Below are 23,572 nucleotides of genomic sequence, written 5' to 3'. Positions count from 1 at the left end.
CACACCTAACCCCACCCATAAACCTAACGCTCACAGAAATCATGCTAAATTATGATTTATTAAGCATATACATTTATGTGCATGTCCGTTCTCTGGGTTCAAACCCATGATAGCATGATTACATATCAATGTATAACACAATGATCTACTAACTGAGCTTCACGAAATGCAAATTAGAGTGCATATAAAAGAGTACAAAATATTAATATGAAAACAAGCTTTTGCCGATAGGGGTGCAATTGTAGTATACGCTCTGATGGGTCGTATTTCAGGAATTTGGACAAATGACCTATATGTGAGTATTGGTTGGAGGACAGGTTGCTTTATTTAATCAAAAATACAGGGAAAACCATAATACTGTGAAATATCATTCCAATACATTTTTTAAAAACAATCCTGTTATGCAACGCTGAATTTTCAGCAGCCATTAGCCATTCAGCAGCAGTCCTCAGTGTCACATTATTATAATATGCTGATTTGGTGCTCAAGAAACATATCTTATTGATATAATTGTTGAAATCAAAGCTGAGCTGCTCAATATTTTTATAGTTTTTTTTTCAGGTTTCTTGAATAAATAGAAAGAAATCTTTTGTTACATTCTCAATGTCTTTACTGTCACTTTTGATCAATTTAAAGCATCCTTACTGAATAAAAGTATAAAATCCTTTCAAAGATCTTGCTGACCCCAAACTTTTAAACAATAGTCTATATAATTGCCTGCAGATTTGCTCTTTAATATGCAGAAAGGGATATAAACCTAGTCTTTTGCATCATTCGTGCTCATTTAGAGAAAATAATCTCAGATATCATTTAAATAAAATTCTGCATACCACCTGCTTTCAGCAGCCAGAGAAAAGAGTGTTAATTGCACCAAGCAAACCACGCAGAGATTTGTAAATAAAGTGCATTCTATAATAAGCCTCATTTGCATAGGAAGGAGGCGTGTCTGCACTGAAAAGAATGACAGCTGACTTAATGACTTCATTTAAATATGTATGCCAATGCGAAAACCACCTGGTCAAGTTGGACAGCAAGTGGTTAGAGAATATTTTTGCTGAGAATTCCCATGCTAAACTGTTGAGATTTCAGTGCATTGGCCCTGCAAAGACAGAAGAATTATCATGAAGCGATTGGTGTACGATTCCTATATTAGCTCACACCACGGCCCTTTCATTATCATACAACTCTACTTAATTACTTTCAGACTGACGCTCCCTTACTGTGTAATGATGCATGCAGCCTTACTAATGTCTGAGATGCTTGTAAATGAATGGTCGAAGGCTCCACATCCATTTGGGCTGGGAGAGAAACCTAATTAACTGAAGGTGCCGCACTGTTGCTCTGATGCGGGAAAACAATGGGACCGAAGGCGCGTCTCGAAGCCCGCTGCAGGTGTCACGCGGAAAAAAAAGCACAAAGTGGCTGGCTAGCAGTGAAATGACAGCACTCCCTCCCAGATGCCTCCTCTGTAATCCACATAATTATCTCTGTGTGTGAAGATCGAGCTGTCATTACTGTAGTTCACATCAACGCCCTTTCAACAAGCCACATCCATCTCCATATTACTGAATCGAATTAACCTCCAGGTTATTTTCATTAATAAATATGAGATAAGAAATTATTACTTGGACACTTTGTGTTCTGTCAAATGACAGTGTTTTAGCGAAAGAGAAGACAAGTGAAATTTGCTGATCAATTGTGCTCTTGTCAGCTAGATAAAATGAGAAGTGGGAAGAGGGAGCGAGAGAGCGGTTGTCTACATAGTTAACCGATCAAAGAGGCACTTATTCGCTTTAGGAGAAAATAATGAGCGAGTCAATTTTTCAACACCCCGATTTCTGTGTGGGGAACAAAGATGATCATTATGTATCTGGGAGCTCGAGGGGATGATTGAAAATGTTGTCTATGCATCCAGACACAACTGTGTATCTGGGGAGGGTCTGAAACATAAGAAACACGATTTGAGGAGGCAAAACAGCACTGGCGCGGTATTTCTAGGACAAATGATGAATTTCTTCTCTGAGATGTTGCTGCAAACAAAGACTTTTCCAGAGAAAACACATTATGAATGAGCATCTGAGGTCACCTGGTTGCATAAACAAAGGCTGTTGCAACACTGCAGATAAAGCTCTGGAAGAACTTGAGCTATGACATTATTGACAAATGTTTTTGAATTTTGCTGAATTATGTAATGGATAATATACTGATACATACAGCCATCGTCACTAAAACAGTTCTTTTGTATCGCCCTGAAAGTGTCTATTACGCAATGGATGATTGGCTGTATGTACACTATTTCGTTAACCAAATATATATACATGTATTTTTATTAAATATGTTAAAATCAATATATAAACTATGGTTTAAAAGTCTGACGTGAGTTGTATGATTAATACTTTTATTCAAGGCATAATATGCCAGTAAGGATGCATTAAAATGATCAAAAGTGAGAGTAAATTTATTCACAATATTCAGAAGGATTTTTATGTAAAAAATAATGTATGGAGCTTTCCACAAAAACATGAAGCTGTTTTCAACATTGATAATTAAAAAAATGCATTTAAAAAAGTTTTTTAAAACAAAAAAAAAGAAAGAAAAAAAGAAGAGACAATATTATTGTTATGCTGTTGATCTAATAAATGAAGCCTTTTGAGCAAAACAGAGTTTTTCTTTGAAAAACGAAGCAAAAAACAAAAGCTGAACATTTGAATGGTAGTGTATATGAATATTATATTGTATGTTATTAATATGATAAAGTATGAAATCATGTTATTGTTACAGCCACTGAAGGATAAATAGTTAATACAAAGTTAAAGATATTTTATATATATTATATAATTATATAATATATTATATTATGTCCAAATAAAACAGTATAAGCTAAAATCAACTTCAAGTGAATACAGGCATCACATCATCATAACACACAGCATGAAAAATGTATATTTATAGTAAGACTGGTTAAATATTACAATTAACTGTTTTATTATGATTCAAAATTAATCTAAATCTAAAATAAGGGGAAACGAGCTTGACCGATTAACTGTCAAATAGTTTATATATTCTACAAATAGAATAAATCTCTACTAGTGCATACTGATATCCATCTGTATATCCCACACTGCTCAACAAACATATTCCATGTCACAACATTTTAACCAACTTGAAAACCATAAAAAGGAAACTTCAATAAGCTTGGATGTTCAAGAAACTTATAGCAATAAACTTATCTTGTCTCAGCTTGGTGGGTTCTAGAAACGACCCAAACTGTGACTCTCTGCAGGGACACCATGAACAAAATGCTAGCAATAAACTTCTGGCCTTGCTATTGTTTTACATTCTGTAGGAACAGTCTCAGCAGCCAGCGGTGGGACTCAACTCACTTCTGCTGACACAGACATATGTCTCATCCCTTTCAATGCTTCAGAGAGAGCTTAATTCAATCATTGTCATATTGATCCTGGTAGCATGCGTTCTCCTGACACTGGCCTACTGTAACAGCTTCAGTGTTTAGAAGACTAAGCATTATTGAACATGCAGTGACTTCAACAGCTTCCTACATAATATCTGACAGCCCCTAACGATATTTCTTATTCCGCACATGAATGTGTGTGACCCATAGGAAAGAAAAATCACAAATGAGATCTCTTTAATATCTCCTAGACAGCAATGAAATTAAATGGAGGGCAAATTTGTGACTTACTCTGGCTTTCAATATGTACTTAATTTTATATTAAATTATTTCAGTACATCCACATTCATTCTACAGCTCTATACTTCTGCAATTTCATCAACGGTCTCATTTCTATCATTTTCTTTATTTCCATTGTTTTTAAAAATGTTAAGTTAAAAATATCAGTATCCAAATATTGTCCACAAATGTAGCCTTGATTTAAATGTGCAAGTTATGAATTGGTTACAGATATGAAATACTTTTGGGAATTCCTGTGGTGTGACAATCTTTGATTCATCCAAAACAATTTAAAAATAAATTGAGCTAATTGTAAAATAATAATAACTTAAATACTGTTATAAAAACATGGTAAGTGTGTAATAATAAAAATTATAATAATAAGAGAAATACTACATGATATTTCTTCTTCTTATTATTATAAGTGTTATTATTGTTAATATTATTATTTGTATAGCAGCTTTAATATATAGACCTATATTTTGTGTAATTACCATAATCTTTCATAATAATCTTATATTGATGCAGTACACTGACAGTTTGTATAGTTATATACATTTCTTAGTTATATCATTTTTATTTCTATTTAGAATAAATAGAATGTTCTCTTTGGGTTTAAAGTACAATGCCCTTAAATAAAGGATTCAGATGAGCTGAAAAAACCCTGAGCTGAAAAAATAAAAATAAATCTGAAGGCAAATTCCCTCAGGTTCACAGTCAGAAGGTGAATCTCCCTCGGGAAGCAGGTGTGCTTCAATATTGTCATTTCCACAGCGCCACGTTCTGTTTCATCAACACACGCCTAATTACATGGAATGTGTGAAGTCATTATAAAACACCTCAGCAGCCTAGGGATTCTCTCATACTCAAGCAAACTGACGAGAAGCTCTGTAATTATGAGAAAACGGAGAGCAAAAACTATTCTTTTTTATGTCTATCCACAGTATGTGGGTGTGTAATGTGTAACCCCGCCCCCAAACTGCACATTGTTTCCTGCAATAGACCAGACCATCAATAGGGAATAGCGGTTCCTGCTTTCCTCTCTGGAGAGGGGGCACCACAAAGCCACTAAAAGCTCCCACCAGGCGCTCTGTAGGCACAGACACGCAGCTGCCTTACTCCTCCGCTATTCACTGTATAATATCTCCACAGGAACATCAGTCCTAACAGAGGAAGGTCTATAAATACCAGGTTGAAAGGAGCCGATACCTGCCTGTGCTCGGTTACAGCTGTTTATGAGACACCGGTGGTGACCATTAAAGTTACTGACCCCCTGACATCACTCCTGATAAGGAGATGTATGGGTCTCGCAAAGAAATGCTCTCATCTCACACTGTAATCATGTTACTTGAGGTTTTATGTACAAACAATGTTTACAACTGTTGCCTTTATATAAAATGTGCAGTGCATTTGGATAGATGACAAACAGCAAATATATTTATTATTTATTTATATTTTCATTCGTCATGAAATTGGGAATTCCTGTGGTGTGTCATTTCTTACTTCATGAAAAACTATTTTAAAATCAATTTTGCTTATTGCTTTGTAGTAGTAGTAGTAGTAGTACTATATTGCCATACATATATTATTATTAGAATCTTAATTCTGTACATTACAAAAAATAAAAAAATACAATTCATGTAGATAATATATTTCAATAATTACTATGACCTTTAAATAGCTGATATTAATTGAGAGAGTACATGGACTATTTGTACTTAAAATAATTAATTTGTCACACCACAGGACCATTACAATTGAATGAGTAAAGGCAAAAATGGTGAATTAAGAGACAAAAAGCTGAAGTACTTGAAAAGAGTGAAAAAAGGTTACCAATTACTGGATATTAAAGGTGACCCATTATGCCACTTTTTACATTATGTAATATAAGTCACATGAATCCCCAGAATGTGTCCGTGACGTTTCAGCTCAAAATACCCCACAGATCATTTATTATATAATTTTCAAAATGCCTATTTTGAGTATAAGCAGAAACAAACTGTTTTTGTCCACGTCTCCTTAAATGCAAATAAGCTGCTGTTCCCCACCCCCTTTTCCAGAATAGGGCTGTGCCTTTACAGCTGGTACCTGTTTTGGTTTTGATTATCATGCATATTGTGCTGAAATCATGTGTTTTACATTTACATTTAGTCATTTAGCAGACACTGCTTTTTATTTAAAGCCTTATTAGTTTAACCTTCTGATATACGGTTTTCTGAGCGCACACTTCCGAAGTACGTGCACAGAAAATGGCTGTCACAAGGCATGTGAATACTAAACTAAGTTCTCGTTCATGTCTTATTGCACTTAAACTGTTAAAAAAAAAGGATGATTTACAAAAACTGTTGGTTATGTCTGTGAAGGTAAACAGCTGGAAAATACATTGCGTTTATATTCGATCTGTGTGGCAGCAACGTAATATAGTAAATAAATACACTGCTCTTGTCTCTTCTAAGGCTGGGACTTTAAGTAGTGTTCTGTGCTCATCAGTGCAGCCAAAGACAGAAGAGTTAGCATGCTTTGTTCAAACTTTTGCCTTGGTGTTAGAACTGGAACACCACTTGTGAAACTTGTGAAACTTTTCACTTGCAATGGTGGCGCTGTGGGTGGAAACGTGCTAATTAAGGGGTGGTAATATCCCCTTCCTAGATCCCCTTCCTACGTCACGGGGAGGAATGAAATCTGAGAGGCTAATTTTTTTTCATAAGTTTCCAGAGAAACTCTCTCCAAAACAAGTTAACAAGGTTATCAAGGTTTTCACGTTTTCTGGGTTGGTAGGCGCACCGGGACCCAATTATAACACTTAAACACGGAAAAAGTCAGATTTTCATGATATTTCATAAAATAAAAAAACTAATATAACTTAGGTGCTGTCAACAGTCAACATTACTCTAGATTTTTACAATTGTTGACCCCACTTTTTAGCGAATTTAAAAATACTAAGCCTCTGAATTAAAATAAAAAACTTAAAAAAAAATAAGAAAAACGAAAGTATCATGTCATACTGCAGGACATTGCTGTCACTACTTGAAATATGATGTCAGCTACCCATTTAACATCTGTAATGTGATACCTATGTTAGTGAAACATAATATTTGGTTCAAACTAATGTCTACGACTTCATTGCATCCACTGGGATTTGGCTGGATCGTAAAAAGCAGCCTCTGAAATTACTGGTTATCATTTTTCCTTGCCCCTTCAGCCTTGGTTTCAACAACAGAAAACAAAAACCTTTTGGTAAGAAATCAAACGATATTACAGCTCGATTATGAAAACAAACAAAATAACGTGCCCTGGTGAATCATGCAGTAAACAGGGTCAATTCTGATTTCATGTTGCATTGGAAAAACAGCAATAAATTAGATTTGAGTGTATGAGAATGAAAGCCGCGGGAGAGTCTTGTACGGGCTTGTAATCAGAGAATTGCTGTTTCCACGTTGGAGGGGGTTTACTTCACTATTGCATTAGAGATGCTGATTGTTGAGGGGGGTAGAAGCAGGTGTCGCAGGTAATGGAAGAGATAAAGAATAAAGACTCGGAGGAAGGCATCATGCTGAGCTCCTATTAACAACCCGCATTCAAGCAATATCAGCGCTGGAGCCCAGCCAAATTTCTCAATGCCTCTCATATTCAGAAGCATTTCCTGAACCGTTATTTACAGAGTTGGTGTAATCAACTGGTTAGGTTTTAAATAGACAAAAACAAATGCGCTGCACTGAATTTGACTCTAAACCAGAGATTCTCATACTCGGCAACAGTCAATTATACAGGTTAGCTGTCATTGTACACCCAGCACTTCACTGCAGCGTTCCAATCAGAAGAAATGCATAATAAAGGACTATATATATTTAATACCAGGAGCTGCAACCGCAAGCACAGCAAAAGGACAGAAAAGCCTGTAAAGGATTAGACTGTACTCACAGCTAGGATAATCTGCAAGGAACTGTGGGCCACCTCCACATACTGGTACTCCAGCAGGCAGCCGGCGATGCTGATGTAGCGGTGGTCCTCTGGGGCCCAGGAGGGAGGAGGGGTCACGGGGGTCACCCTGCACCCCGGGCCGTTCTCCATCCACCAGGAGCGATGCATGGAGATGTTGAAGGTCATAATCAGGTCCGTGTCCTGCAGGAGAGAACAATGAGTCATAAAGAATGTTTGTTAAACATTACCTACATGCAAGAGTAATTTACAGTTTCTGAATAATCTACAGTTCAAACTGCAAGAAAAAAAGTCAAGTATATTCAGACCAGATGTCAAAGATCAGCTTTTAAAAATGGTACTTTTTAAGTTTGTCCATTTCCTGGCTATCGAGTGATTTCAATTATGTATTCAAGCTTGCGAGATGTAATACTCTGAACGCTGACTTAACAATGTGGGTCAAATAACAAGCACTCCAGAACATTTTAATCAAGCTAAATCCAGTCCACTCTCGTTTACTGACGGTTAAAAGAGCAAGGAATTTCTTTCTAGTGAGTCGCCTCGCATTCTAACTTTTAGGATTTTGTTTATATTAAAATAATCATATATTCTGGCTCACGATCAGTGTAATGTTTACGCCCACGATTTAAGAAGAAATAGTATCCCTAGCAGCCATTGAAGGGTTTGTGTTTTGTTGTATTATTAATCCGTTTGAAGCTTTTTAACATCTGAAGCGCAATTATTTAAGTGGTTCTTATGTGGTTAATTTTGAGACGTAAAAGGGACTTGGAGAGCAATAAGCAGCCAACACATACTTATAAATGTGGCATGAGATTAATTCCACGATCAAATGGCGGAAGAAATCACATTTCTCAAATCCCAAATTCACATTTTGTGTGCCATTTTTCAGCCTTAATGATCTGCATGCTGGCGACTGGAGTGTTTGCAATATCCTGGGTCATTAGAGTGAATGCCAGTTACACAAGCGGAGGATTATTCACCAGGGCTTTGAGTACGCAGAGAAACATATTCAAACAAATCCATCAGTCTTAAGAAACACGCCAAGCCTAGACACAAAGCAGAAAGAAAGAAACAGAGCTCTAACTCTCACACCTAAAGAAGCACGACTGCATAAATGGGATGCACGTGTCGAGTGCTCCGAGAAATCCCTCTAAAGAGCAGCGATCGCGCATTTTAAAGGCAGATTTCAGGTCCTACAAGTGTTGAAGCTTGGCACTGAGCACGCTATTCATGTAGGAACCTGAACCCCCTCAGGAGACATTTTTCTCCTGAAGAAAAACAACAACAACAACAACAGCTTAGAAGTATAATCTTAAGAAGTGCTTAAAGAAGAAGAAAAAAAGAATTTTCTGACTTTCAGTCCAAATTTTGTAGATTTTAAGTCATATATGCTAGTGCACATTAAAAACTGACAAATTTTTTTTTTGCACATTTCTGCTCTACAGTTTAGTGTCATGTTGCACTAAACAGACTTTCATGCAACTGGTAAACATAAATGCATAAATACATACATACAGTACATATAAAAAGTAAAAACAAAAATATTTTTTATTAAAAAAAAAATCTCAATAATTTTTTAAGTGTCACGTGACACTGAAAACTGGCTGATGAAAACTATATTTTATATTAATTATATTTTATATATATATATATATATATATATATATGAAAGAATAAAAATATTTTTATTTTTAAATATTAATATATTATTTGTATTAATATGCTGTGTATGAGTAATAAATATATTTGATAAAAATATAAAATAATTTATTTTAATGATATATGCATTATTTATTTATTTATCATCATTTGACAGACCACACACATTTCTTTTTTTTTACTTTAATATGTTCTGCCCAAACTTTAAAGAGTAGATATCAAGTTTAGAAAAAAACAAACAAACAAAAAAATGTTTTTACATTGGAAAAATAAACTGCTACCAAATTTCCATACTAAAAAAAAAGCAGCTCTTTAGTGTTTGTCGAAAACTTGCCTCCAGTGTTTTCTGGAGCAGAGTGAATCATCAGAGGGGCCCGAGTCACAGTCCCCATTATGTTTTCTTAAAGGCCGCAGGAGGATCAATCACTCGCCCGCCTCCGTAAATGGCTTCACTGTTTGCCCAGCCAGTGTGGGTGATGTGATAAAGCACTTTTAATCCATTTCAAAACTCACACTAACGGCAGACGTTTTGTTGAAGACTTGCCCAACCTCACACTGCAGTGTCTATCTCAGCATGAGAATGACACTGGTCGACCGAAAGGCTCCTGAATAACTCTGCCTGAATAAGCCCTGGTCCTCCTCAGAGGATGCTTAGCACTTCTCGTCCTGCAGAATACAAACAGAGGCCTCGGTGCACCCTCGCTTCTATTAAAGCATATACAAAGAACCTGAATGCTTGGATTGATTTGTTTCCACCAAATCAATATCCCTTGTATGGCAGTGCATGGCAAAGCCTTGTTTGTCCTCAGAAACACATGTATCAAGCTCCAATGACAGACATAAATAGCATCTTAATGCAAAAAAATGAATCACAGCTTTGACTGAATACGGTGTCATCCAAGCATTCAAAGAACACAAACATCTTTCACAACCAGACTTTTTAAAGTCTACATTTGAATAAAATGTCAATATATTTTTCTTTTTTTAAGTAATTATTTTTGCTTTTTTAATAATGTTGCAGAGTACACTGTTAATTTTGTATTTACTTATTTTGTAAATAGATCATTTTGTACATAGATCAGCATTACCAATGGGTGTGTTACCAATGCTTTGCTTTTAAGATTTTGCTGCCTTAAGATCATTCCTGTGTAGTTCGGGGGTGATCCTTCACCTTTCTCATGATCATCCTTACCCCATAAGTCTAGATCATGCACAGAGCTCCAGACCGAAGCTGATTGATGGTTGTTTTGTATTTCTTCCATTTCCAAATAATCCAACAGTTGTCTCCTTCTCACCAAGCTTGGGAGGTCTTCTAGCCCATTCCAGCCTTGTGCAGATCTACAATCTTGTCTCTGACATCCTTTGACAGCTCTTTGGTTTTACTCATGGTGGTTGGAGAGGTTGGAGTGGACAGATGTCTTATACACACAACGAGCTGACATTAGGGGTAACTTCTTAAAGTGATAGGACTAATCGGTGTTCCACATGGGCACATACTGTAACCAGTTTGGTATGGGATCAAATACTTTTTTCACTCACTGAAATGCAAATACATTTCTGTTTTTTTTCTGGATTTTTTGGTTGATATTCTGTCTCTATCCATTAAAATTAACCTACCATAAAAATGAAAGACCCTTCATTTCTTTGTAAGTGGGCAAACTAACAAAATCAGCAGGGAATCAAATAAATATTTTCCCCACTGTACTTGTTGCCTCATTCTTCCACTCTGTTGCTCCCTGTCTCTCTAACAGGTGTAATGAACATCAGCCCAGTGGATAAACGTGATCCATCAGCAGTCAAATAGCAGGACAGGACTGCTCAGCCCATCAGCATTTCAATCTGCAAAGCGGCAGGGGTCTCGCAGACAAACACTCCTCCATTACTCTCCTTCACCGGGACGGGAAACACGGGCGGCCTAAAAGAAGGGGCTGACAGTGAGGGGTTTTCAGGACAGTGTCTGGAGATGGATGAGACCACATCTCAACAGGCATTATGGGCTGACGTGTCAGCATGCTTTACAGTGAGTGATGGTGGACGGCAGAAAGCATGTAGCTGATGTCCTGCTACGAACATAAAGAACATACTGTATTTAGGATTCTGTCGCTTGATGATCACCACAGTGTCAGTTAAATAAAATGATAATTAACAAACAAGTTTTGGGTAGGAAATATTGTTTAACGTTTTTGAAAGAACTCTCTCACTATGGGTACATTTATTTGACCATAAACAGAACCGTGACTTTAAAACCGAGGTACATACCGAACCATGATTTTATATTTTATATATTATATATATATATATATATGCATGTCTTATATATAACTAAAACATTTTCCAATTGCATGAGATATAACTGGAAATATAAATAAATAATACTTAAACTGTTAACAGCATTTTCAGAAAAACATTAACACTGAATCACTGTATATGCAAATCAAACAAAAGTGGGATATTTAATCCAGCACCAAGCTCTTAAAAAATATTTCCTTGGTCCATCGACCTCATGCAAGCTCAATATAGAAAAATTCATGAACATATTCAGATCAAAGGAACAAATCATGATTTATATTTGTTGACCCACGACTATACTTGAGCATATTTGTATAGTCTTGCTGTGAAATGTAATTCAAGACAGACTGAGCATGGCCGACTACAGCTAAAACACTGCTGTTCCACTAGAAACGGGAGATTTGATTTACTCAATGAACAAAGGAACATATCCACTCACAGAGAAATTATGACACGCCGAATGCTCCCTACGGTTCTGCTGGAACAACATCCTACCATTGCTAAAACACTGAGGACTGCCAGCGCTTCTGGAAATGAGTCGAAAGACATAATATTTGCTGGTAATTAGTGATGTTTGCTAAAGCAATTACTATCCATCAAGTTTGTGCCATGTGCTATGCAAAAATGAACTACATTTTAAAAATTAAATAATAAAATCAAAAAATAATAAACACAGTTATAACTTGTAGAATATATGTATGGACAGAAAGATATGTAGAGCGATAGATCCAAGTCAGTACATTCATAAAAAAGAGGCCTTTGTTTTGAAGTCGCATTAGTTTTCTTACACATGCTCTTTATTTATGCTTACAAAACCCAGTGGCCGTGTTGGGATAATTCGCCATCATCTGGGATTGTTTGTTGTCGGAAAGCAATCAGAGGGCGTTTGGAGGGGATCAAGATGGGAAGACTCAGCCCTGGGATGACTGTCAGTCATCTTCCCATCAGTAAATGGGTTTCTGCAGGCGAGAGCTACAGCAATATTTCCCTCAGGCTAGCACCGTGATATCTGGTCTGGGGCAGAACAAAATGGAAGATTAAGACTACCAGGGAAAGACTTTTTATTTATTTATTGAGACAGGCTAAGCCTATTAGAAGTGGCTAAAGTTTCCGAAAGTGAGAATTTGAGATGTTTTGTTCTATTTTTTGCAATTCATTCTCTAGAAGCGTTGTTTACACAAAGATGACAATAAGCGCTATGGACGCCACATGGCTTGGAGACATCTCAAGCGCAGCTAGCACCCAGTGTCAGCATGCTATGAAGTGATGTCATCACATGAGAAGTGTTTCGAAATATTCATGGCTTAATGTCACATAAATGTGAGTTTTTTTTAGCCCTTGGAGAGGTACTTAAGCTTCTCTGTAACTCCAGCAATGTTTTAGCACTGGGGGAAAAGTAGCAAACAGCATTCTAATGAACCTGCTGACTCCTTTTGGCTAGTGGTAATGAACTAGCATAGAGCAAGCAATGATTTTACCACACTACAAATGATGTATAATGAATGATATTTATAACAATAATAACAATAAAATAACACTAATTATTATTATTAATCGTAATAATACTAATTATTATTACTAATAACTTTATTAATTTATAAATGTGTTTTACTTTTTTTTTTAAAGTATTTTTCTTAATATATACAATTATTTTATTTTATTATAATTAATATTGATATTATTATTTATGGGTCTGTTATTTATAATACTAATACTAATACTAATATTAATAATAATAATAATAATAATAATAATAATAATAATAACAACAACAATAATGCTATTATTATAGATACATCATTTGATAAAAAAATATTAATAAAATAATACTTAAAAAATACTAATACATTTATTGGAAATCATATAAATGAATAAAACAACAACAACAATAATAATGCTATTACACATTCATAATTCAATTTTGTATTATATATATTTTTATTAATAAAATTATAATACAATTAATCAAATATGTTTATGAATTTATTATTTTAAGGTATTTATTTAATGTTATTGTTGTTATAGGTAAATTAATTCATTAATCAGATTAAAACAATATATTGATCAATACAAATTATTTAATACACTAAATGAATAACAATTAAAAAAATCTATAGATTATATGTAAAACCCATATTAGGAGTTATATGACGCTTACAGGTTACAGGTTTCTGTCCTAGTGTCTGTTGAAGAGAAGATCAGAAGACATGTGGAGCACGACATTTGCTTGGCATACAGATCTCACTCACTCTGTTGAGTCCTGGAGTCTCTGTTATTGTCACAGCAATTACTGGACCACAGGACCGGCAGAGGGGTCCGGATCATCACACACACTCTAATTGGCTGTCTTCACAAGGAGGTTTACTCTGAGCAGACTGACACACTGGGAGGTCAGCAATAAATATAACAGAAGCTTCAGGTCCAGGAATACCAGCCCAATATTTGTGTTAATAGCGCTGGAACTCTCATAGGTTAGTGTAAAAGTATGGATGAATAGCCAATTCCTTGCAGGTTGCAGTGCATTATGGGATTGCCTTATCTGCAAGGTATTTATAGAAAATGGCTAAAACTGTACAAGTCTGCATGACTTTGCTGACTACTCTTTGGAATAATCTTCATATTTTGAGCATTTCAAGACAGGCAAGTTTTGAGAACTTATGATACCTTAAAACACTGTCTGTGTGGGAAGGTTCTGGAACAGAGTCAACAGCAAATATGTAACTGTTAGACAGGAAACCTGATTCACCTGCACTCCCTTGAGCACAGCAGCTCTCATGTATAATGAGCAAGTGCACAACCCACTGCGCCACAAATAAAACAAAAGGTGAATCATTTTAATCAGGATAACCATGAACTCAGGTTTCAATTTCATTTGTTTCGTTTATATTTTTGCAGTCAATTATTTTTAAGTACTTCTGCGCCAAAATGTATATATATATATATATATATATATATATATGTGTGTGTGTGTGTGTTTGTGTTTACTCTGCAGATTTGAATTTGAATTAAAAAAATTTGAATGGAATTATTTCAAAATATCTGGAATATGCCATCTTTTTTTATATTTCATTAAAACAAACTCTTATTTATGAATTAAATTGATTGTAATGAATTCACTATTATTTTATTTTACAGTTTTACATTTTACAATTACTTGGTTTAACAATCAGATAGAATAAATAAAGATATTTAGAATTCATTCTTTACACTTACGTTGTCAGTTTCCAGATATTAGAAGAAAAATCTGAGACAAAGTTGATAGTAAAAAGAAATGAAACAGAACATGAATAAAAAAAAACATGTATTTTTTTTTACATTTATTCTATATTGTGTAAGCAATTTACTACTTTTTTTGAAGAACCTTGATAGTTAAGGTTTATAGTTAAATGAAACATACTGTAACTGAGACTAGTTTAGATTTTTCAATACAATTTTCCATTTTGTCCTCTGAGAAAACGCCCCTGAAGTACCTGCACTGTTGCTAGGCGAGAAGCACACACCTCAGAGTCAGACGTCTCCGCTGATGTCACAGTTGGCCCTGAGAAAGGGCTCCTTCTGCTCTTTCAGGGCTCTCACTGCCTTAGGTTCTAATACAGCTCCCCTTGTAAACAAGGGCCCATCACAGACATCCATTGTGTTCATTTTCCAGATGCTGCACAACAAACATTTTACGCCAGCGGAAGAGTTTAGTCTGTCCATAAGAGCATGAAATTAGCCTGTTTAGCAGAACTGAATTCATTTGGAGCTCCTAAAATAATAGCACATTCTGCCGTGATGCTCCAAAAGGAGCTGTTGCTAATCGACAGGCTTCCTTTCTCGCCCCTTCGAGAGAAAAGACTGTTTGGAGTGAAAGCAGATGCATCTGTCGCAGACCGAGATGTGACATTTCAAAGTGTGCGTTAACAGATGGAGGATTGTTTATATTTATGAATGCTCCCGCGCAATGACTGCACATTTAGCACTGGAGGGAAGCACGCCCGCGCCACTCAGAAAAAAAAGAGTGCGACGCCTTCGCTAGAACCGATTCTGAATCCTGGCAGAGCAACTGAAAGTCAAAAGGTGTGGCTTGGTTATAGAAGTTGAAATGAACAAAAGATGATGATTTAAGTCCGCTAGAAGGAGACTGTCACATTACGCTCAGACAACATGATAGATAGATAGATAGATAGATAGATAGATAGATAGATAGATAGATAGATAGATAGATAGATAGATAGATAATTAATGAGAGTCAGTCTTGAAGATCATACTTGAAAAACATCAGAACTGAGTGCGGTGCACAAAGCCTAAGACCTAAGAGAGTAACGAAATGTGTACCTTGGTATACTTTGAATTACCTTGTAAATATTGATATAAATTTCATTATTCAGTACCATGGCCTATATAGCAAAGTACCATGGTTTTACTATCTGACACCTGGTACAGGCCCAGTACTTTAAAGTAAGAGAGATAGAATCGAGACAGAAGACGAAAGAAAAACAGAAAACGAGAGGGGAGTGGAGGAAGCTTCCAAACCAGTCACCCCTCATCAGTTCCTCAGGCGCTGTATTGATCGGCTCAGCAGGCTGGATATTAGAGAGGTAATTCACTTTTTAGATGGAAGGCGTAGGGGAGCAAGGGCTGCCCCATTTGTTACCCAGGCTGAGGAAATCATTGATACTGCCACACTGTTAGGGGGACCCCTGCGGAGGACAGAGATTTGATGAGGTGGTACGCTCTGACAGAAAGATTGGAGGACACCTGCCTTCTTCATCTCCACCTGAATTCACACGCAAAATAGATCAAGCTGCACACTTTACATTGAGTTTAGCTAGGGACAATAGAGAGTTTCTACTAGAGATGGAAACTGGAAGGAACTGAACAATTCCAATTTAGTACTTTGAGAAAGACGTACAGTATTTGGGTAAAAAAAAGCTTTTCTTACTGTATTTACTGCCCTCAGCAGACAGTTGCCAAATTTTGATAGAGCAGATATAACAAACTAAAACTAAATACATAATAATAATAATAACAATAATAATAATCAAATCCAAAAATGTTTACGCACTATTTTAAAGTGTGGCATAAATGTAATCTTATTTGGTCTTAATGAGTTTAAATTCAAAAAAAGTTCATTCATTCATTCAGCAATTCTGGAATTGTTTCCTTTAGGAATTGGACTACACTGGTAGTGCTGTTTGTTTATGGTTCACTAAAAATAATTTATTCACAAGAGGGATTCATTTAGGAATCGGACTATACTAAAAGTGCTGTTTTTTTTGATTCACTGAAATAAACTGACTCCCAAGGGGGATCCATTTAGGAATCTGACTGGTTGCGCTGTTTGTTTTTGATTCAGTAAAAAGAACTAACTCACAAGAAGGTTTCCTGCTGGAGTTGGACTACACTGGTAGTTCTGTATGCTTATGATTTACTAAAAAAACGATTCACAAGAGGGATTTGTTTGGGAATTGGATTACACTGGTTGCACTGTATCTATTTGATTCTTTAAAAAGAATCAAATCACAAGAGGGATTCATTTGGGAATCTGGACTGTACCACTAAACGGTTTTAAGTGACTAAAAATAAACAGCTCATTAATGCGCTTCATTCAGTAGTTGAACTACACTGTTGATGCTACATGTTTTAGGTTCAGTAAGAGCATAAGATCAGTTTGTTAGAGAATCGGATTAATTGCGGTGTCACTGAAAACTAGCACATTAATGAAATGTATGAAAAGTAGCAATTGCAGTGAAACTGCCAAAAATGCTCATCTACCATATGTTAACATAGAAAACCTGAAAAGTACAGAAGTAGAATACAAAAATGCGTACTCTGTGTGAATTCTAGTAAGTTTTTTAGTATGGTGTTTTGTTTTAACAGTCGAAAGAATTTGTTCAAGTATTTATATTGTTCTGCATCTGAACTGTGTCTCTAATGTTTTCTTCATTGCAGACTGCAGACTCTGATCAGAACATTTATAACATCAGCTGTCAGCCATCTATCACCAAACATGTCTTAAAATGCAGTTTCATCACAAACAACCTATGAGGAAGCATATTTGCTAAATATTAAAATCAACTGAATGAATTACGTTTTCATTTCCTTACATCTTACAGATGAAAATGATATGGACACAGTTTTCAATATCCTCCGCTGTGTCTGTGTCTGTCCAGGAAAATTAACAATAGTTCAGGCATTCATTTCAATACCGACAACATCAATGTGAGATATCAAAATTGTTGTTTTGATGTCTAAATCTGATACATTGTAAGCATATTTATGAGTATTTCCAGTTACATCTTGACAGCAGCCATTGCATAAATGGCAATAAATATATTTGATTTGAACTGAAAAGCTTTATATGAGTTTTCCAAAAGTTTTTATGTAAGAGAAAACTAGGGAAAGAGATAAATCGAAAAAAAAGTATTAATAAAATATGGCTGATTACATCAGAACTGGATATTTCAAAGCAACAAAACATGGCAGGGTGGTTTTTGTGCCACGACAATGAAAGTCAAAATGACTCAAATTGGGAGGGAATCACGTTATTTAGCAAACAATGCAGACGGGACAGAGGCACTTTATATGTGACACAAACCCTCTTTTTAGGTCATTATTGAGAGTAGAATATGGATGATCAAAACAAAGGAAGGGAGAGAAGATGAAAGCGAAAGAAATCAAAAGCCAACGAGCCTCGCAGGAAAATAGGGCAAGTTACAGCAAAATTCTTATCTGCATGTCATTTACACAGCGAACAGCAAGAGAATCATGGGAAATGATAGAGAAGAGGAAGTGGAAGGGAAGATGAGAGTGGAAGGAGTGTGAGGGCTTCTGACCTCTGAAGTCTGCGACTGCTTTTTGGAGGGCAGACGAAAAAGAGCAAGGGATGAGGGTTATAAATGAGACAAGGGCAAAAGAGAAAGAGCTGAAGATGTGGGTTGTTTCAGGGATGATACATGGCACTGGGTGACTAATTGCTGTTGAGCTTTCTTTGTGCACGATCCTGATTGGTTGCCTGTTGCCATCGAGCGGTCGTTATTAGACAGGTTACACACAGGCCAAAAGACACACGGACACAACAGTCCATGCTTAGAGGAAATTAAATACTGCATTCCCTTTAACTGGTGCGGCACTTTTCCCTAACAACCCATATGGATAAATGAGCCGGCTGCATGTAGTTGAGGCGTCTGAGACATTATCATGCTTCACTAAAGACAAGCACCATATGCAGTTGTTGTGATTGCACTCAGGCTTTGCTGTGGACTCAAATAGCGACAAAACAGCTGTTGGGAATTGAGGGGAAAGCATTAAAGTCACATAGCCTGGGTGCTAAACCAATAACAGGCAGCTCTCTGAAACGGAGCGAAGTGTGAGTAAACGTCAAGGTTTCTTTCTTTTGTTTTTGTTGCAGCGTCAAGTCGCAATCTGGTAATTTTGGCCATTTAGAGGGGAAAGAAATCAAATGGACCATTAAAATGAGTTGAAAGATCTACAGAGAGAAACCGGGGAATGGTTTCAGGCGGGAGGCAGGGTAATCGAGCAGACAGCAGAGGAAAGAAAGGTACAGACAGAAGTGTTTTAGTGTTGAGGCAAGGTTAAATTCGCATTCGACTTGTGTGCTTGTCTGACTCACATAAAGGGGAGATCAGGGATGCCTGTAACACAGCACAGGGTCAGTTGTAACACCGTCAGTTTAACTGCTTATAAATTATGGACAGGGATGAAATGGCTATCAATCAGGACTTGTCTTCATGCACTCTTCCTTTTAAAAGTTTGGGGTCAGTAAGATTATTTTCTTAATAGCATTAGATTGATCAAAATTGAAATGAAAGACAATTATGAACTACAAAATATTTCTATTTCAACACAGACAATAATATGAAATGTTTCTTGAGCACCAAACTGAAGGAGCGTGCAGGGTTATTATTGTAAAACTATTAAAAATATGCTTACATTACTTTTAAATTACCATTAAAAAGTGTTAATTGACAAATAAAATACAATTGTAAAAATATAAATATTAGATGAAAAACAAACTAAAAAAAGACCAGATAGATAGATAGATAGACAGATAAAAATACATAAAATTTTAATCTGAAATAAAAATATCACCCAAAAAGAATATTTCCAGTAATAATAATAACAATAATAATAATAATAATACTCCAAACACAATATTTTTAAATATTCACTAAAATGATACAAAATAAAACTGGGATAATTTGACACTGGAAACTTCTGAAAATTCAGCTTTGTCATAACAAGAATAAACTGTATTTTTAAATTTATTAAAATAATATATATATATATATATATATATATATTTTTTTTTTTTTTTTTTTAATGACTTCATATTATAATAATATTTCACAACATTACTGTTTTATTACATTTTTGATCAAATACATGCTGCTGTTACAAGCTAGCTCTATAAGATAAGTTAAGATCAGCTAGTTCAAGATAATTCTATAAAAATATTAAATCATCTTACAAACTCCATTTACTTGACATTGATAAAATGTTTATGAACAAGTTTTAAGAGCATTTTAACTTGTAGCTGTCAAATGTAAGAAAACCATATCAGTATTTGAGATAAATAGCACCAAAAACACCAAGTTCCAGATTTGACAGCAAACAGTGCTATAACCATCCCCGGTTTCCCCTAATCAGTTGCTAGGTTCAAGCGGAGTTGAATTGAGTGCGCTAAACAGCCTCCTAATCACTTCGACAGAGCAGTGCATCAAAGCCAGCCTTTATATGATATGAATAGTCTAATTGAGGTCAGAATGTTGGGCAAATGAAAAGCATGTGATTTTTGTTTTCCTTTTGCAATGCTCTTCAGAGAGCACTGATGATTGTAGTCTATTGTGCTTTTGACTTTGACCGTAATGGTCAGTGGTATAAATAGACATCCGAGAGAAATGAAAGCATGCACAAATGATTAATTATATATATATATTTTTTTAAATCTTGAAAGCACTGCCAAAAGCTGGGGCTTTTATTTACTACCACTTTTTATGAAGACCATGCAGCTTCATAAAGAAGTCCTGAGTAACTTGCTCAAGGGCACTGTGACTGTAGTAGCAGGAAGTGACATCAGTAATCCCTCATCCTGTTCACTTATAATCCTTTTCAGTATCAGAACATTAACCTTTCAGCTGACAGCCCAGATCATTAACCACTAAGCTACCTGGGAAGGGTACAATTGGTGAAGAAAAGTCCATTTGAAGAAATCGAGAAAACAGTTAGTCACTCAAACATCACACTGTCGTGATGTGTCTAATCCGCTGCTCCAACTACTTTTTGACCTTTCAAAGATGGACATCCAAATGTGGAAAGAAATCGGTCCTTCCTTTTCACTTCAAATATAATTTCTGTCCATTTGCTGAACTCTAGGTGGCAACCAGGGGACGCCAGAGGGCAAAGGGTCAGAGCGGGCCGCCCTCAGACTGGCATCTGTTTCGTAGCCATTAAGCGCCCTTGCCACAAAGAGCTGAAAGAGTAGGCAGGTGGGGCTTTCAGTTGGACACAAAAGAGAAAATTACATCTTAAATTCGAGGTTTAAGCTATAAAGCCAAATCAATTGAAGAAAGAAGTCCTTCATCCCCTAACTCTGGAGTCTGTGCACGGCTCGTTCTGGAGCAGACGCTTAGATGTGGAAAGTGGGTCAAATAGATATAGCTTCTTCTCTGGAGGGGCTCTGCTGCCTTTCTGAAGTTTTCCCCTCCTTGCGGGTCTCAAGAGACCCGTCTGCTACGACCGGCACGTGTGCAAACCTCTGTCTCGAAACGCTGTCAGGGTGCAGCTGGGCATCATGGATAGAAATGTCAGCCGCTTTCTACAACTAGCTTGCGACCTCTTTCACCTTACATTCTTACTTATGTTACAAGCTGAGATTGTTCACCGTATCAGTCCCGTTCCAATGCTCTTCTTGGTTCTTCAGGTAATTTCTAGCTATTTTAGGTGTTCTGAATGATCAAATGCCATTTCCACTAAATCCTAAATCATTATACGTTCTATGATGGAAAAATTATATTTTAAACATTTCTGGGGAGAAAACGGCAGCCTAATAAAGCTAAAGAAGGCTAAAATATGCTATATTAAATAATTTAATGAATTATTTACTATTGATTGTTAATTTTTATAATTTATAGTTTGATATATTCACTTTATACATTTCCAATTAAAATATACTGTATATTTACACATTTCCAGTGACAACATATATACATACATATATTTTCTGCTTGTCAAGACTGAATTTGCTTTGATCGAAATAAAACAAAAACAATAACATTCTGAAAGAATTATTACAATTTAAAATAACTATTTTCTATTTTTATATATGTTCAAATGTAAATTATTTCTGTGATCGCAAAAGCTGAATTTTTAGCAGCCATACAGCAGTCTTTTTTATTTTTTATTATATTACTATCAGTCAAAAACAGTTGTTCTGCGTAATATTTTTGTGAAAACCATGTTTTTTTTTAGGATTATTTGATTAATTTAAAGCTACAATAAAAAGCATTTATTTGAAATATAAATCTTTTACAACGTTATAAATGTTTAAAATAATCATAAAAAAATGATATAGTTTTATATTTTAAGATTACAAGCTTAGGAAATCATTCAAATCTATACAAAAAAGACTTTTGAAATGAAGCTAAAAATAAGTATGGGGAAAAACGTCTTAGATAATAAGGATCAACCCCAGGGAAATAAAAGTGTACGTAATGTAAAAAAAACATGCAGTACACAATGATTATTTATGCAAATCACTGTACTCCTGTTCTCCCTATTTTTTGTTTGTTGTTTTTTTCTTACCAAAATGGATCATTAGCAAAGCAAGCCTAACCATTCACTACCTGCAGGCGAAAGTTAACTGTATATGCAAATGAGTCGGTTTTTCTATGTGGTAGAAAAAAGGCTAAGCGGTACATGTGGGAAGTAGAACAGTTGTACATGTTGTTCTATAGACGAAGTGTCAGCTCTTTAAAGAGCTGGGCCAAGCCAGTGGAGAAACACAGAGTAATCTCTCTCCTGCACACACACGGCTGGGCTCATCAAAAACCAATAACACCATCTCATCATTAGCCTTCTGTAAGATACACGGCTCACACACTGACTACGTGTCTCTAAATCTCCCATGGAGACGGTTGTGGCACACTGACGGAGGCTTTGAGAACTGCTCTGAAATGCAGCACCAGCACTGGAGACTGAATTTTTCCAGCGGCAAAGGCCATATCCGAAGCTGCTTAAGGTCAAACTAATACCCACCAGATGCAGAACAAAAGGATTTAGAGGCACCTGCGCAATCGCAGGAATTACGAGCAGCCGGTCTAATACTGTACAGCGCTCTGTGCAATTTAAATAAATAATGGCTAAGCACAATTGCATGCTGACATAATCCAGAGCAAAGTTCTGGAATATGCTATACATAATTCTTCTAAGGGAATGTGTAATATTGTGTGTAAGGGCATTTTATGCTACTAGGCCTGCAAGGGTTGGTCTAAATCTTTAAAAAATACATGATATTCAACCAACAAACCCACACAGACATAAACATAAGTATACTCTTACCACCCTACCATAAAAATGGTAACTGCAATATTATGCAAATTTCAGACACTCGGGAGCAAAATGATAGTAACAATGAATCATAAGGAGAACAGACTCAACAAGCCGTGAATATCTGATGTGTATGTGTGTGTGTTTACATATATCACATCATGTAAAAACACAGCAATGCAACGCTACAAGATACATCGCTCCATCTGTCTTTTGTATGGGAACTGATTAAATTGCACAGGATTTTTCATATTCCGAAAGCTTTTGTTCGGGATGTGAATAAAGACACGGCAAAACAATGTTGTGCTCATGTTTGATGTTCATGATGATGTTTTTAAGCATTCATTTTTTTATGTAACATATTGAACCTTAAAGCTGTTTTGTTTTCCGCAAAGCCACACAAACACAAATAACATAACATGTTCATATTGTAATCTTACTGTA

The 23,572-nt window shown here is 35.9% G+C and overlaps 1 protein-coding gene across 3 annotated transcripts in view; it reads right to left on the bottom strand.

The window, feature by feature from the left end:
- The window catches only part of nkain2 (sodium/potassium transporting ATPase interacting 2), a 167,665-nt gene that overhangs the window by 32,147 nt on the left and 111,946 nt on the right, over positions 1–23,572 (bottom strand). For all 3 annotated transcript variants that reach the window (XM_052586900.1, XM_052586902.1, XM_052586901.1), the window contains exon 4: positions 7,613–7,813. In XM_052586900.1, the coding sequence (XP_052442860.1) occupies positions 7,613–7,813 (201 nt within the window). The remainder of the gene's footprint in view (positions 1–7,612; positions 7,814–23,572) is intronic.

This window comes from Carassius gibelio, chromosome B20, assembly GCF_023724105.1.
Source record: "Carassius gibelio isolate Cgi1373 ecotype wild population from Czech Republic chromosome B20, carGib1.2-hapl.c, whole genome shotgun sequence".
Taxonomy (NCBI): Eukaryota; Metazoa; Chordata; class Actinopteri; order Cypriniformes; family Cyprinidae; genus Carassius; species Carassius gibelio.
The sequence above is the reverse complement of the archived record's forward strand: the minus strand, read 5'-3'. Positions and strand labels throughout refer to the sequence as shown.